At 40.3% G+C, this 13,045-nt stretch overlaps 1 protein-coding gene across 1 annotated transcript in view; it reads left to right on the top strand.

Moving 5' to 3' along the window:
* The window catches only part of man1a2 (mannosidase, alpha, class 1A, member 2), a 107,974-nt gene that overhangs the window by 62,965 nt on the left and 31,964 nt on the right, over window positions 1-13,045 (top strand). Inside the window, exon 5 of the mRNA XM_036561166.1 lies at window positions 10,398-10,516. Within this exon, the coding sequence (XP_036417059.1) occupies window positions 10,398-10,516 (119 nt within the window). The remainder of the gene's footprint in view (window positions 1-10,397; window positions 10,517-13,045) is intronic.

The following is a 13,045-nucleotide window of genomic DNA, read 5'->3' as shown; positions in this document are numbered from 1 at the left end:
TGAGGAGAGGAGGAGTGCATGTGCAATATCACACCTAGCCTGTGTAGCTGTTATATGTGTTACCCTGATCTCTCCCCTCTGTGCTGCACTGTTCAGACCTCTCTCTTCATATCGAACCTGTCAGTTTGGAGGGATTTACACTTAAAACTCCGTAGGGTTTAGAGCGTGTGTGTGTGTCTGTGTTTGTGTGTGCATGTGTATAGAGCGGCGAACAGGCCTGATCAGAAGTGACTTTGTTTATTTCTTGCTCCCTTTTTAAGTTCTCTGAGGCCATACTTTGGACTGGGATATCGCCAGGTTTAAAGAGCCGACAAAAAGAGAGGTTTCCCAGCAGAGCTTCAGATTTTCTCTCCACTCCTCTGCATCTTCTGCCTCATTCTCAGCGTTCTGTCCGGATTAAACTTATAACGGTGGGCCGTTGCCAACCTCAGGCGGGAAATGGCATGAGTGGGACTGCTCAGTTCACTGTAAATGCTCATAAAGCCTCTGAGCAAGTAGTGTGATGGAAGTAGAGAAGTAAATGGACAAAGATGGATGATTGTGAAGGAGAAGGAGAGGAGTATGAAATAGATTGGAGCTAGTGGTGCTCTGCTTATGTATTTTTATGGATGGCTCAGATTTCTTTACAGCCAAATCGGCCATTGATTGGCCAGTCCCAAGCTAGCTTTCTCCCACTCTCCCATGCCACACATACAGCATCTTCAGTTTACTTTCATTTTAATCAGTGCTGGTGGATGGTCTAGTGTAGTGGCTAACACCTCTGTTTTCTACACTGTAGACTGGGGTACATTCCCAGTTGCCCCGACTGGGTAAGCACCCTAGACTATGCCAATGAGAGTCCTTGGGCAAGACTCCTAACACCACCTTCGCCTGCCCGTGTAAAATGATCACGCTGTAAGTCGCTCTCGATAAGAATGAATGAATGTATCTAGCATGAATCCGCTTCTTTCTTTTAGGTTTGTTTCTTGAGAATGCACAAATACTAAGATGACTGAGCACTGCAACACAGACCACCTTTGGCTGGAGCAGACATGGTTTAACGCTGCTAAAGCTTGTTAGGATGTTAGGATAGAAGAGAGTTCACTCTAGGCCAGTACAGGTACATGCCACTTAACTTATCACTCACGTGTGGTCACAGGAGAACAGATCGCCGATCACTCCACTCAAACGGGCAAGGTATAACCCCACGGTTTTTGAGTAGTCTGTCTGCCTCTGCGAAATGCCTGCTACCCACGTAGGTACTGCCTCTTAAAACTGTAATACACTGGCCATTGTTTCCCACATATACACTTCATAGAGTAAGTATATTTGGCGACCCATTTTAGTCCCCACCCACTTCCTCCTCGAATCATGTAGAAAATCTCTGACACGTGCCCTTTCATGGCAACAACAGAGTTGTCACTTTTCTTACAATAGAAAACACCACCAGGGCTGTAGCTGGAACGTGGAAGTGTGAGAATGGTCTATTATATCAAACATTTATCACACATTTTTATATATATATATATCACAGTAATTATTGTTATCGTTTTATTGCCCAGCCCTATTGAGAAGTTTAACATAACATTCATTTTGTAAATACTTTGCTTGCTATAAGATTTTGATTGGGTGCTTTTCTTCTTGTTGTTGCTAGCTGTGTAGCCTTGAGCTTGTTAACTAGCAGGATAGCAGAGTAAAGTTTGAAGTTGTGTCAGCACTCCTACAGAACAGATAGAGAAGTTTGTTAGTATTGTGTTGCTGTAGCGTATAAACAGCTTTGCCCCAAAGGGAAATGGTCCTCCTCGTTAACGGGTTCAGAAGTTGTAAGGACGTAGTATGTTTTCACGTTGTTTAGTTGTTTTGGAAGCAAAATGGACAGGCTGGGGGACAAAAGATTCCTTTTTTGTTTTCCTTGTGGTCAAAAAATGTGATTTTGCATTACTGGAACAAAATGAAGTGCGGCAGATGCTCAATGTGTTTTACCCTTTGAAGCATCGAATTACATAGCCTATGTTCATATCCTCATCTTTTTCATGTGTCAATAAGACTAAAATAACTTTCACATGTGGCTGCTTGAATCACTGAAGTACAAACACCTTACAATATAAATATCTGCAGCTGCCATGACTTTTTTTAACAATGTGCCCCAAACTCAAAGTCAGGATATATTGGAAAAATCTTAATTTCCTACCAGCAGTTATGACATTTTGGTGGCGTTCATGTGCAGCTCTCTAATAATTATGGTATTTTTGAAAGGACTTGTAGAAGGGGGTGAGCAAAATGATATTTTTTTTTGTATGATAAATTACTTCACAATCAGTCACAATATGCTTGTCTGAGTATATTGTGCATGCTGTCAGTACTTGCAACACTTCCTGACTGCATTTTTCATTACAAAGAGAGTATAATTGGTCCTGTTTAACTGGGTTTAGTGCAGCTCAGTATGTGAATATGTTGAATTCAAATCATTGGATTCATAGTTTCTGATAGTAATTTTTAAATGTGGCAGGGCTTTGTCTGTTCCAATTTATTAGATGTCAGAAAAAATAATATTGTAGCACATTATGTCATAAAAAGGTGTTAAAGTATTATGATATTGCATTTTTGCCATATTATTAACAAATAGAAATATGTCAGATTGTCGATTTTGTATTGGGAGTGAACATCTTCAGTTCCAGTCCTGGTAAATTCTCCCCTTTGTGTGTCCTTTATTAGATCATGAAAGTGTCTACAAAACATCTCTGCAGCACTGACCAGAGTTTGGGGGGTGTGTGGTGTGTTAATTAGCTCCAGGTCTTTTGGTCCTGTCCTGTTGTATGGGTGTGTGTAAGAGGAGTCCTGTCCCTCACCATCACTGCTCCAGTAATTCATCAAAGTGCTGTAGCTCAGTAAATATTCATCAGCCACTTAACAGTGACTGACAGCAAGCTCAGCATACAGCAAACACCACACACATCACACACTTGCATCACACAGCCAGCACGGAGGGAGAAAGCGGGGAATGAGGAGTGTTTTGATAACATTGTGTGTTTGATAATATACACTAGACTCAAGTAACCTTTTTTTAATCTCCTTGTAGGATTAATTATGGAGGACGCTGAGACTATCTAGGCTGTTTGGCAGATGAAGGCTGTTCTCTGTCCTGCCCAGAGAGAACAAGTTCCTCCCTCAGATGTACCTGAGAGAGTAGATGTGAGAATGGATGTTAGCTGGAGTGTGAAAAGCAGTAATAAATGCTTATGTGCCACACTCTCAATTCTAATATTCAAACACAATATTCATGCACTGTACATAAGCAATTCACATCCCCTCTTTCTTTTATTCCCATTTTTCTCCCCATCTCTTTTTTTCTCTCTTTCCTTCACAATAAATTGCACATCCAGTTGCTTTTTCTCTCTCTCTCTCTCACTCACACACACATGCATCTCTTGTTTCTGGCCTTACACTCCACTGAGTTTGGAATTCTCTCTTGAATAGATAATTAATGGCTCAGGCTGTATTAAATAGCCTCCAAGTAGATGGAGGGAAATGCGGCTGAAATTTTATTGCAATCTGTCAATGTATGTGGCCCCAGTCAGTGGACTGCATACGAGACTTCATAACTGCTGGAGGATAATGGCCATGATGTAGTTAACTGGACTCGTGGAATTATGTGTAGACTATAATCAATTTTAACAGCACTGTTTTTTTTTTCTCCTTTTTCCATTGCATGTTCTTTGTGCTACTTTGAGTGATTTTTTTTTTTCCCCCAAGTGCTTTTTAAAGTTTCTTTGTGGAAATGTAGTACGTGACCTTAAAGTGTTATCATCTAATATCCTGAGTGTCCATGGCATTGAAGCTTGAAATTAATGTTGGATTTTCATTTCAAGGCCATCAGAAAAGTTAACTGGCTTGGAGAAAAGTGAACCTGTCTGTCCACAGCCCACATGATGTCCAAGATGTAATCACCCAAAACGCATGCATTTTAAAGAGCTTAGTTCTGTATTCACATTCTGTGACAGTTTCACATTCTCTGGAGGAGTATGATAACCTTTCCTCATTGGCTCCATAGATTAAGTGCGTGACTATGCACTCACTGACCATTCCTGTGAGATACTGTCAGGTGTAGACATTGCCTATTGCCCGGTGCCTCTGGCCATGATGTTTTACATTTTGGCCTCTAAAAATGCAGTTTGTGGCCCGAATTGCCACCTTCCTTGGAGATTTCTTTTGGGGGTTTTACTTTTATCAAATGAAAAGAATAGTTGAATTCGCACATATTCACAATTAACCATTAATAACAAAACAACTACTTTTCACTTTCCTGCACAGAATCCAGAGCGTGTTGGATCAGACACGGAACTGACTGCATCAAATCGGATTCTGTCAGAATTCAACAACTGCAGTTTTAATATTACCACTGTGATAGCTAATGCGGGCAAGTGACAACTTCTCTCTAGTACTCATGTGCATTTCTTTGTAGCCTGTCGTGATGCCTGTGTTATTAAAGTATGACTTCACTACCAGTGGCAGTGCTGACAGTAAAAAAAGTAATGGTTAACAATGATTAAAAGCTTTCAGTCTGACTGACTGTAATGAAAACGAGAATCCCTTCACATCACTCCCTGGTTTGGCTTGTGCAGTTTAAATAATTGCAGTGGATGTGAGGGACTCTTAGCAAAAAGCAACACCGGACAAATTTTTGTTTCTAAAGTCTGTTTTTGTTAATTATAAACACAATTTGTATACAATAAATATGTTTCTGTAATTCTGGCCACAAGTTCAATTAAAAAACTTTTTCTTTTGGATAGTGCCATTTTTAATAATAAATAAAGCATTTTATCTGGTTTCTAAAACATGTTTTATTAGTATTGGACATGTACACCCAGTAGAGGGCGCTTGAAATAATTCCAGAGGTGTGAGTTTTGTCATACCAATATGCTGCAGATATGCCACAAATAATAAACAGAGCAAACCACACTAATATTAATCACGTTTGGCTAAATGGCTGAGCCTGGATGTTTCATGTTTCACTTGAAAATAAGAAAATTCACAAGTCCCTCGATCACCACCTGTTGTCTAGTCCATTGCATCTGAAGTAGTTCACCTTTTTTTCCAGGCAGTGAACATGAAGGAATGGCTAGTCTCTTGGGCTTAGCCTTAGCCTAGCATAGACACCAGAGCAATTGCTAATTTTGTTTCCTCTTGTACCACCTGAGAAGCTGCCTGACTCGGTCATCTGCATCAAATGATGCAACAGTCGGGGTCTTGTCTTTGCAAGTCCCCGACTGGTACTGAAGCATGAATAACTAATAATTTCTAAATTCCAGCAGTCTGATGGTCAGAGGCACGAGTGTTTGAGACACATATATGAGACAAATGGTGACAAATTTGATGAAGCTGAAGTTGGCTTTTTATTCAGATTCCATTTAAATGGTGAAATCTATTCCACCTTAACTGGTGCAGCAGGTACATTCAGGTGCCTGTGCATGTGCCAGAATGTAACTGCTCTGCCATTTAATGTGGAACAGAAAACTCAAACAAATTGCTGCTGAATAAAAAGCCGACTTCAGCCTTGTAGAAATTCAGACATTCAGTGAAATAACATTTAGCTTTGTTTCTGCCAGGCCTTCAGGGGTAGTGTTAGAAAGCAGTGTTAATATAGATTTATCTATGTATTAGTCAGTTTTGTTTTCACTATTTTGCACAATAAAAATATTTCAGATTTGCTTTGGTTGTTAAAATGTTTCCCAGAGGAATATACCACTATTAACGTACAAAAATAGGTTTACTTAAGCATCTAAAATGTATTTATTAATTCATTCATTTACACAAATATTAAATATTTATTTTTATTATACCTTGGCATAATGTTTTGGGTATACCACCCATTACTATGTACACCTTATTTAGGCTTACATTTCTTAACAGACATAATTCCCTTTAATTTTATCCACAAGATTTATTGGCTTGGTGTCCTGAGTGGCCAGTACAAATTTTTTTTTTTTATGTTTTATGTTCAGAGCTCTTCTTTTTCTCTCTGTCTTCACTTTACTCAGAACTCAAGTGTTTGTGCCTTCTACCCCAGAGCTAATTTGAGGAAAATGGTAGCAAAGATGTGTTAATCTGGAAAAACCCAGTGTAATTCATGGAACACAAATTGGACATCTTAAGCACTTCCTTCAGAAAAATGCTACATACAAAGAGAGCCACCAGGCAATTAGCGCCCCTGGTTTTAGTTCAAAGCCCACATGATATAGTCTCTACTGGGTCTGACGTTTTAATTGCCTGCCTTTTTTGCCTCCTTTCTCTATGTAACATAGGCAAAGATGTTTGAGCTTTTGTATTCATATAAGAAAACTCTGTGATCTTTTTTTCCTTTAAAGCTGTTATTCAGGAGATGATCAAGGACCCTTTTATCTCATTTGTACTAGAATGAACTGATTCCTGACTTGACATTATTCTTACAGTTCTTTTTCTCAATCTATCAGACAGTAACTCACATATATACGAGCTAGTTGGATGATGAGCCAAGAGGCCATTTCTCCCAGCTTCCAGAAAAGCTTAGTGGCTGCTAGTCAGTTTGCCCACAGTTATGGTGGCCACTCTTGCGCTATTAATGGAGGGAACTCTCATTAATCTCAGCCTAAAAGATGGCAGAGAGAGCGAGACCACTGACTAATAGCTTTGGCTCGCCAATGCAGCTCTGTAGCATTCCTGTTTTTCATATTAATACACAGACACAAAATTGCCATACCTAACACGCAACACGTGCACAAGACCACCTCATCTAACCTCTTGTTTTATGTTTTTTACGTTTTGCCGAAGCTGACAGTTTATGAGCCAATGGAGAAAATGAAGTCTGAATAATGAAATCATCACACTGGTTGCCATGTGTGCATTCGTATTAGAGCTGCCGGAAAGCTGTCATTTAATGAAACTGGCAGAGACTCCACTGAGGTAGAGCTGGAGTGGGGTGGGGGGGACCAGGCAGCACATGGAGAGAGGCTGGAGCAGCGACTGTTGTTGTTGTTGTTATTCCCCAAATAACCTTGTTGAATCCAATTTGTTCCATACACGCAGTGTTTGGCATCTATAATGTAAGCCTGTGTAAATGCCAATCAAGATTAATTTGGTATGATGGGCTTGATTTGTAGGCTATTGAGTGTCAGAGATGGAACAGAAGTGCACTCAGACATGGAAAAGGCTGGAGCAGAAGATGAAGGTGAAGTCATCGAGTGTGCAGAGTTGGACTGTGGGAGAAAGGGGAGCAGGCCAGAGCTGGGGGAATGGATACACTTGAAAGACATGGAGTGAGCAATGGATGAAACAGATGTTGGGGAATGAAATGGAAATTATACTCTAGATTCAGAAGATTTAGTCGGGATGATACTGGTTCAGATGACAGAAGATTGGCTTGATGAGAAAAGGAAAAGCGAAATACAGTACTGTGCAGAAGTCAGAGACCACCCTTCATTTGTTTCATTTCCTGCCCACTCTGCCATTGGGTTAGTTCATTTTTCTGTGTCAGGGAAAAACAAGCAGAACAAATATTTAACAGAAGATTATTCAGAAGCTTCAATTAAGAATAATATTAGAGTTTTCAGTGGGTGTTTTTGCAGCTTTTGTTCTTTCAGACTTGCATTCTGTCTTTCAGAGAAATCTGCAGCGATGTTTTTCCACATCTCCAAAGCTCAGTGTTAGACGTTGGTTGCACTTTCTGCTTCTCATGATCCAATTAAACACCTAAACACCTTCAGTGAAAATGATGCCTTTAGGGTGGCTGATCCATTGTTTTGAGAATATCAGCAGCATCTTTGTGTGGTTTGCAGATGTGCTACTTTTTTGTCTGTTTTTTTTTTTTCTTTTAGCAATGACTCTTTGACAACAACACATCCTTTCAGACTGTTAGCATTGATTTGACTCATCTTTCACAGTGTAAGGATTGATAAACACCAGTGGAACAAGAGTGAAGCTTGCTTTTCTCCTATTTCTCAAGGACGAAGGCTTTGAGTACTGTTTATCTCATGGTGACCGTTCTGGTGGTCCAGCGGGTCCCTTGTGCAAGTTCTTGTATTTTATCTTTTTCCTTCTGTACCAAAAACCGTCATTCATCTTTACATGACCCTTTCCAACCTTTATCCCTTAGAATGAAACAGGCTGTTTATGTTACTGTGCCTTTAAGACTGATATATGTACCTATTCTGATTGGCTGCCCTATATTTAATGCTTTGTTCTGGTTGGCTGCCTTGTGTTCAAACTACCGCTTCATTCACAAAGTTGTCTGGGCTGCAGCACCCTTTATAACTTCAGCTTGAATGGATGGAGCTAAACTGCTGTAGGCCGAATAGGTGGAAATGACATAATAGAAACTGTGAATTCAAAATGGGCTGTTTTTGCTGCTTAGTTTTCACATATGGACTGTATGAACTAGGGAGTGAACGATACATTGTATACTACATCAGTGTTTGTATACTGCATCAAAGTCTTTTATTTTAAAAGTGAGCAAGTTTGTTTTTTTATCATACCGGCCGTTTAATAGCCGCTTTGACTAAATAAATTGAGTATAATGACAAGTTGACAGTAATGACAGTGAAGAAAAAGTGCTTGGATTGATAGCACAGAGTTGTATTTGGATTTTTTTGTTCTCTTGACTGCTAGGCTCATGTACAGTGCGGACACAGTGGAACTGAGAGGCTGAAGGCTGCTGGGTATTTTTAGAGTGATTTAGAGCTTCTGTCAATAATGATAATAACACTGCAGTTCCTGCATAACATGACGAGAGAGCCCTGCCACACTGCAGCTTTCAACAGCTGACTCTGCTGTGCACTGTAACAGCATGAATTTCATCTGGCCTCTGTTTGGACTGGAACTGTTACCCTATTACCCTATGGAAAAGGGATCCAGATGTATTTGAGCAGGCAGTACACTTGTATATTAAATGGTTCACAGTAAAAGTGCTGATCCTTTCATATCCCAGTGAATACAGTCACAGTGTATGAGCAGCAGAGCTCTTCCCCTTAACTCTGCATGCCATGCTCTGAGCTAAGACCTTTTATGTATACAGCATGTGTGACTGTCCCGTTCTCTGTTTGCTGCTCTGAAAAATAGTCTGAGATGTGGATCTTTTGTGAGTGTCTATTGGAGAGAGAGTATGATACAGCTGTCAGTAGTGCAGTAATGAAGACCAGTGTCTCAGTAATGTTCTTTTGCCTTACTGAAGGTGAGTGGTTATTAGGGAGTGAAGCACAGCCACTGACTCACAGCAGCCACAGTTAGTAATTGGCGAGAGCATTTTTGGACCGTTTCACAAGAGGCAGTGGTTACAGCTTTATGTATCACTGTAGCCCCACCACTGATGCTAGAGCTACAAGGTATGGACAAAATGTGTTGTGATTCCTTTGCTGCATGTTGCAATTGAGAGATGCTTTGCAATATATTAGAAACAAATTGTTGAATCAGAAATGTCACATGGTTAAACGCTGACATTATTTTAACCAGTACATTTTATTGGATTGGATGAATACCTTGATTCATCAGAACACCCAAAGAAGCACTCATCTAGAGCTGTGATTGGCCAAGATACTCCAGCAATATAAAACACTGTGACTGGTTAGAGGGCTTATTTGTGTCTCATTGCTGTTTTTAGTGATGTCAACAAAGGCCAAGATCATGCTGAAGATTAACAAACAAGCCCTCTTGGATAAACAAATTAAAGGGCTCATAAAATGGAAAACCTGAAATGTTCTTGTTCGTTTTTGGGTGAGAGTTGTAAATGGTGAGTTCTGACTCTGTGTTTACACGTTGCCATTTAATGCCCCATAGCGGTATGCGACCGACGGTGGCAGTGTATGTGTTTATTAAATGTGGAAAAAGGAAGGAGGACACTCTGTACTCTCTAATTTTTTTGTTGTATAATACTGCGTGCACTTGTACTTCAACAATGAGAAGTTTGACATCCATAGCTCCCAAAAAAATCAACATCTGGTTTATTCCACCACTGCAGTCGACGGCAAAAACTGGGATAATTGAACATCTCCACTGCCAGTGGCAGTATTTTCTGTCCCTTCTGTATTGAAAGCAATAGAATATCCAATTTGCTGTTGACTGCCTACTGCCAACATGCAAGTGCAGCATGAGGGATAAAGAGAAGTTGGAAAATGGTCATGTCAAAATGAAATACAGCTTTTTTTTTGGTTACATAAAACCATACCAATTTCATAAGGCAGAAGGAAAAGATACAGTGAAAACTGACTAAATGGGAGCACTATTGCATTATTTCAGCAGCTGGACATGATCCCATGTATATTTGGATATATTTATAGGTGTTCTCTCTCACTCAGGTTAATAGGAAAGCATGTCCAAATGGATTCTTCTGTTTAAGTATTGGTTAGTTTCTGTGGTACATGCTGACACATCTGTCTGTTCTGTCCCTGCAGGTAATTCCCAAATGGGGGCCACGATAGTAGATGCCTTGGACACTCTCTACATAATGGGACTGCATGATGAATTTAAAGACGGTCAGGAGTGGATCGAACAGAACCTGGACTTCAGTGTGGTGAGTGGTCAAATGCTCACATGTTCACTGCCTGCAGCACCAATAGGGATGTGTCCAAATTTTAAGGTTGAATAATCTGTCTCTGGTATCAGGTCGTTATTGATTGTTCAGCGTGTGCCAGCAAGCTCGAAAAATCGGCTTGGTTCAAACCTCCTACAAGAAGGGCATTTATTAGTGCAAGGCTGTGCTTGAAGGAGAGACCAGGAGAGAGAAGAGTGAAAGGAGACGCTTGGAAATGACAGTACTTTACTCCTAGCTCATTTACTGAATCAATAAAGCATCAGCTTCTCTCCGTTTTTTATTTTAATGTAAAAAATGTAACATTTCTGTCTTGGGCTTACAGCTCCAAGAGAAATGCTGCTGTCCTGTTTCACATTGGTAAACCCTGGTCTGCTGTGGTTAAGAAGCAACTAGCTGACTCATGACTCGACAGCCTTTTTCCATTTTTTGCGTTGTTGTTCTCCAATAGCGTAACAAGCTGGTCTGAAACTTGGGCAGGCGCTGAAAAGGCTGTAGTTGTGCATTATGTTTGTTGGCACTCCGTGGACTTAAGTGTGGTAAGAGAGCAGCACATATGACACATGGTGGTATCCAGGAGACAGCACTAGCACCATGGAAACAATGTAGATGGGTAGAGCTCTACCTACCACTCTGAAGACAAGCCTCAAATGAACAGGCAGGCTGAGGTTGAGCGAAAACGCTAAGCAAAATAACAGTTAGAGAATAGAGCTGTCCCAGAGAGAGGCCCCAGGGACCCCTCTATCCACCACTCTCTCTCAGTACGGCACTGCCATTAAAGACAATTCTCCCTGTCCACGCTCTCTCTGCCTTCCTCTGTCTGCTGCACCATCAGTCTTCCTTTTTTCTCTCCTTCATCAGATATGGTAGAATGTGCTCATTCCTTTATGGCTCTCCTTTTTTACCCCCATTTCAGAGTCTTTATGCCTTCTTTTATCTAGAGTTTGTCACCTCTGTCCTTTTCTTCCTTTTGCTTTGTTTTTTCTCACTTTGTTTTCCTCAGACCTAAAGTTCTTCCCCATTTCTTTTTTCTTCAGAATGCAAAATAAGCCTAGTTATGTCTGTGTGTCTCTCTCTCTTGCTAAATCAGTGTTCTTCTTTTTTATTTGTTGATATTTCTTCATTTTCTGTTCACAGTTCAATATTCAACCGTTTTCTTTTCTAAAGAACCCTTGAAGAACCGTCATTTTTAAGTGTGTATCTACTACTGACCATCATTTCATTTGTGTTACATTGTCAGCTCTTGGCGGAAGTTCTGCTTACTGGTTTTCTTACTGATAACTGGAATTAGGCACAGTAACCTGATGATTAACAAAGTTTATTTTACTTAGTTTTCTTTTTCATTCAGTCTTCTGGCCATATACTCTCTAGATTCGTCAGTGTGTAAAAGCAAGGCATAGCAGATGCTTTATAATCATAACTTGCAGTCTTCAATGCCACGCATGATTGAAATGACCTCCACCATTCCCTAAAGACTTTTGGACGATCAGAAAAAGTGGCCATTAAATGTAAAAGGTGTCAGAATCGTAGGGCAGGTCCAGAGACTCAGACTTCATAAAGCCTCAGACACATAGGGCTTTCTCAGCCTTTGAGCTCTGGCACTTTGCTCTCCGCTAATTACTGCGTATGCTTGGGGACAGAGCAGCTGCTTGACCTTAGCATCATACTGTCTGGCTTTCCAAGTACCTTGTGGTCACTTGTGGTTAGCCACAAACTCTTTTGAATTTCAGATTTTTGCTGTCTTTTCATATCCTTCAAACGGTAGCTGTTTATTTAGAATGTGAAAAGGGAAAGTATGATTGTTTTTAGAATTTAAATAACTTTCATTTTGAATAGAACTACTGTTTCGTCTACTCACATGAATGCAAATGAGCGGCTCATTTTTAGATTTGCTGTAGTTGGTCCCTGCAGCTTGTCCTAACTGTTACTCAGAATAAAAATCTAAATATAACAGCTGTTTTCTTTCTTTGGTTTTGAAAAGTTATCAAAGCTACTGATCTTGCATTCAAAGCCAACTGTTTGAATGTTTGTATTAACCGCAGTTAAAGACTGATCTTTAACGGCTGTTGTGCATAGGCTGCTGTACTGTGGTGAGTCATTTTTAGTGTGCAGGTTCTCTTCTGTGTGCGTGCTCTGTCTCTTTCTCTGATACTGTTGTGATGATGGATGAGGCTGCATGCCATCAGAATTAATCGTGGCGGTTAAACCAAAAGCTGAATTAATAGACCTTGGTCCGAGAACGGTCATATCCGAATTAATCTGGTCCTTGCACACTTTTGTCAGAATTAATAGACATGGTAAATGAAGGCTAAGCAGGGCAACCCAGCTGAAACATGGTCTTGTCTTTTTCGATTAAAAGCCCGTTTAATTTGCTTCAGTAGACCTGTCTGAGGAACAGCTGAAGTTGTTTGAAACGCTCTTCTGTCGCAGGAAGGATAGGTGGTTAAGGAAAAGAAGTTGCCATTGATTGTGGGTAATCTGAGTGACCCTTCAGACTTTAAACCTTAACTG

This window comes from Colossoma macropomum, unplaced genomic scaffold (assembly GCF_904425465.1).
Source record: "Colossoma macropomum unplaced genomic scaffold, Colossoma_macropomum, whole genome shotgun sequence".
Classification (NCBI taxonomy): domain Eukaryota; kingdom Metazoa; phylum Chordata; class Actinopteri; order Characiformes; family Serrasalmidae; genus Colossoma; species Colossoma macropomum.
This window is presented reverse-complemented; position numbering and strand designations above follow the sequence as displayed.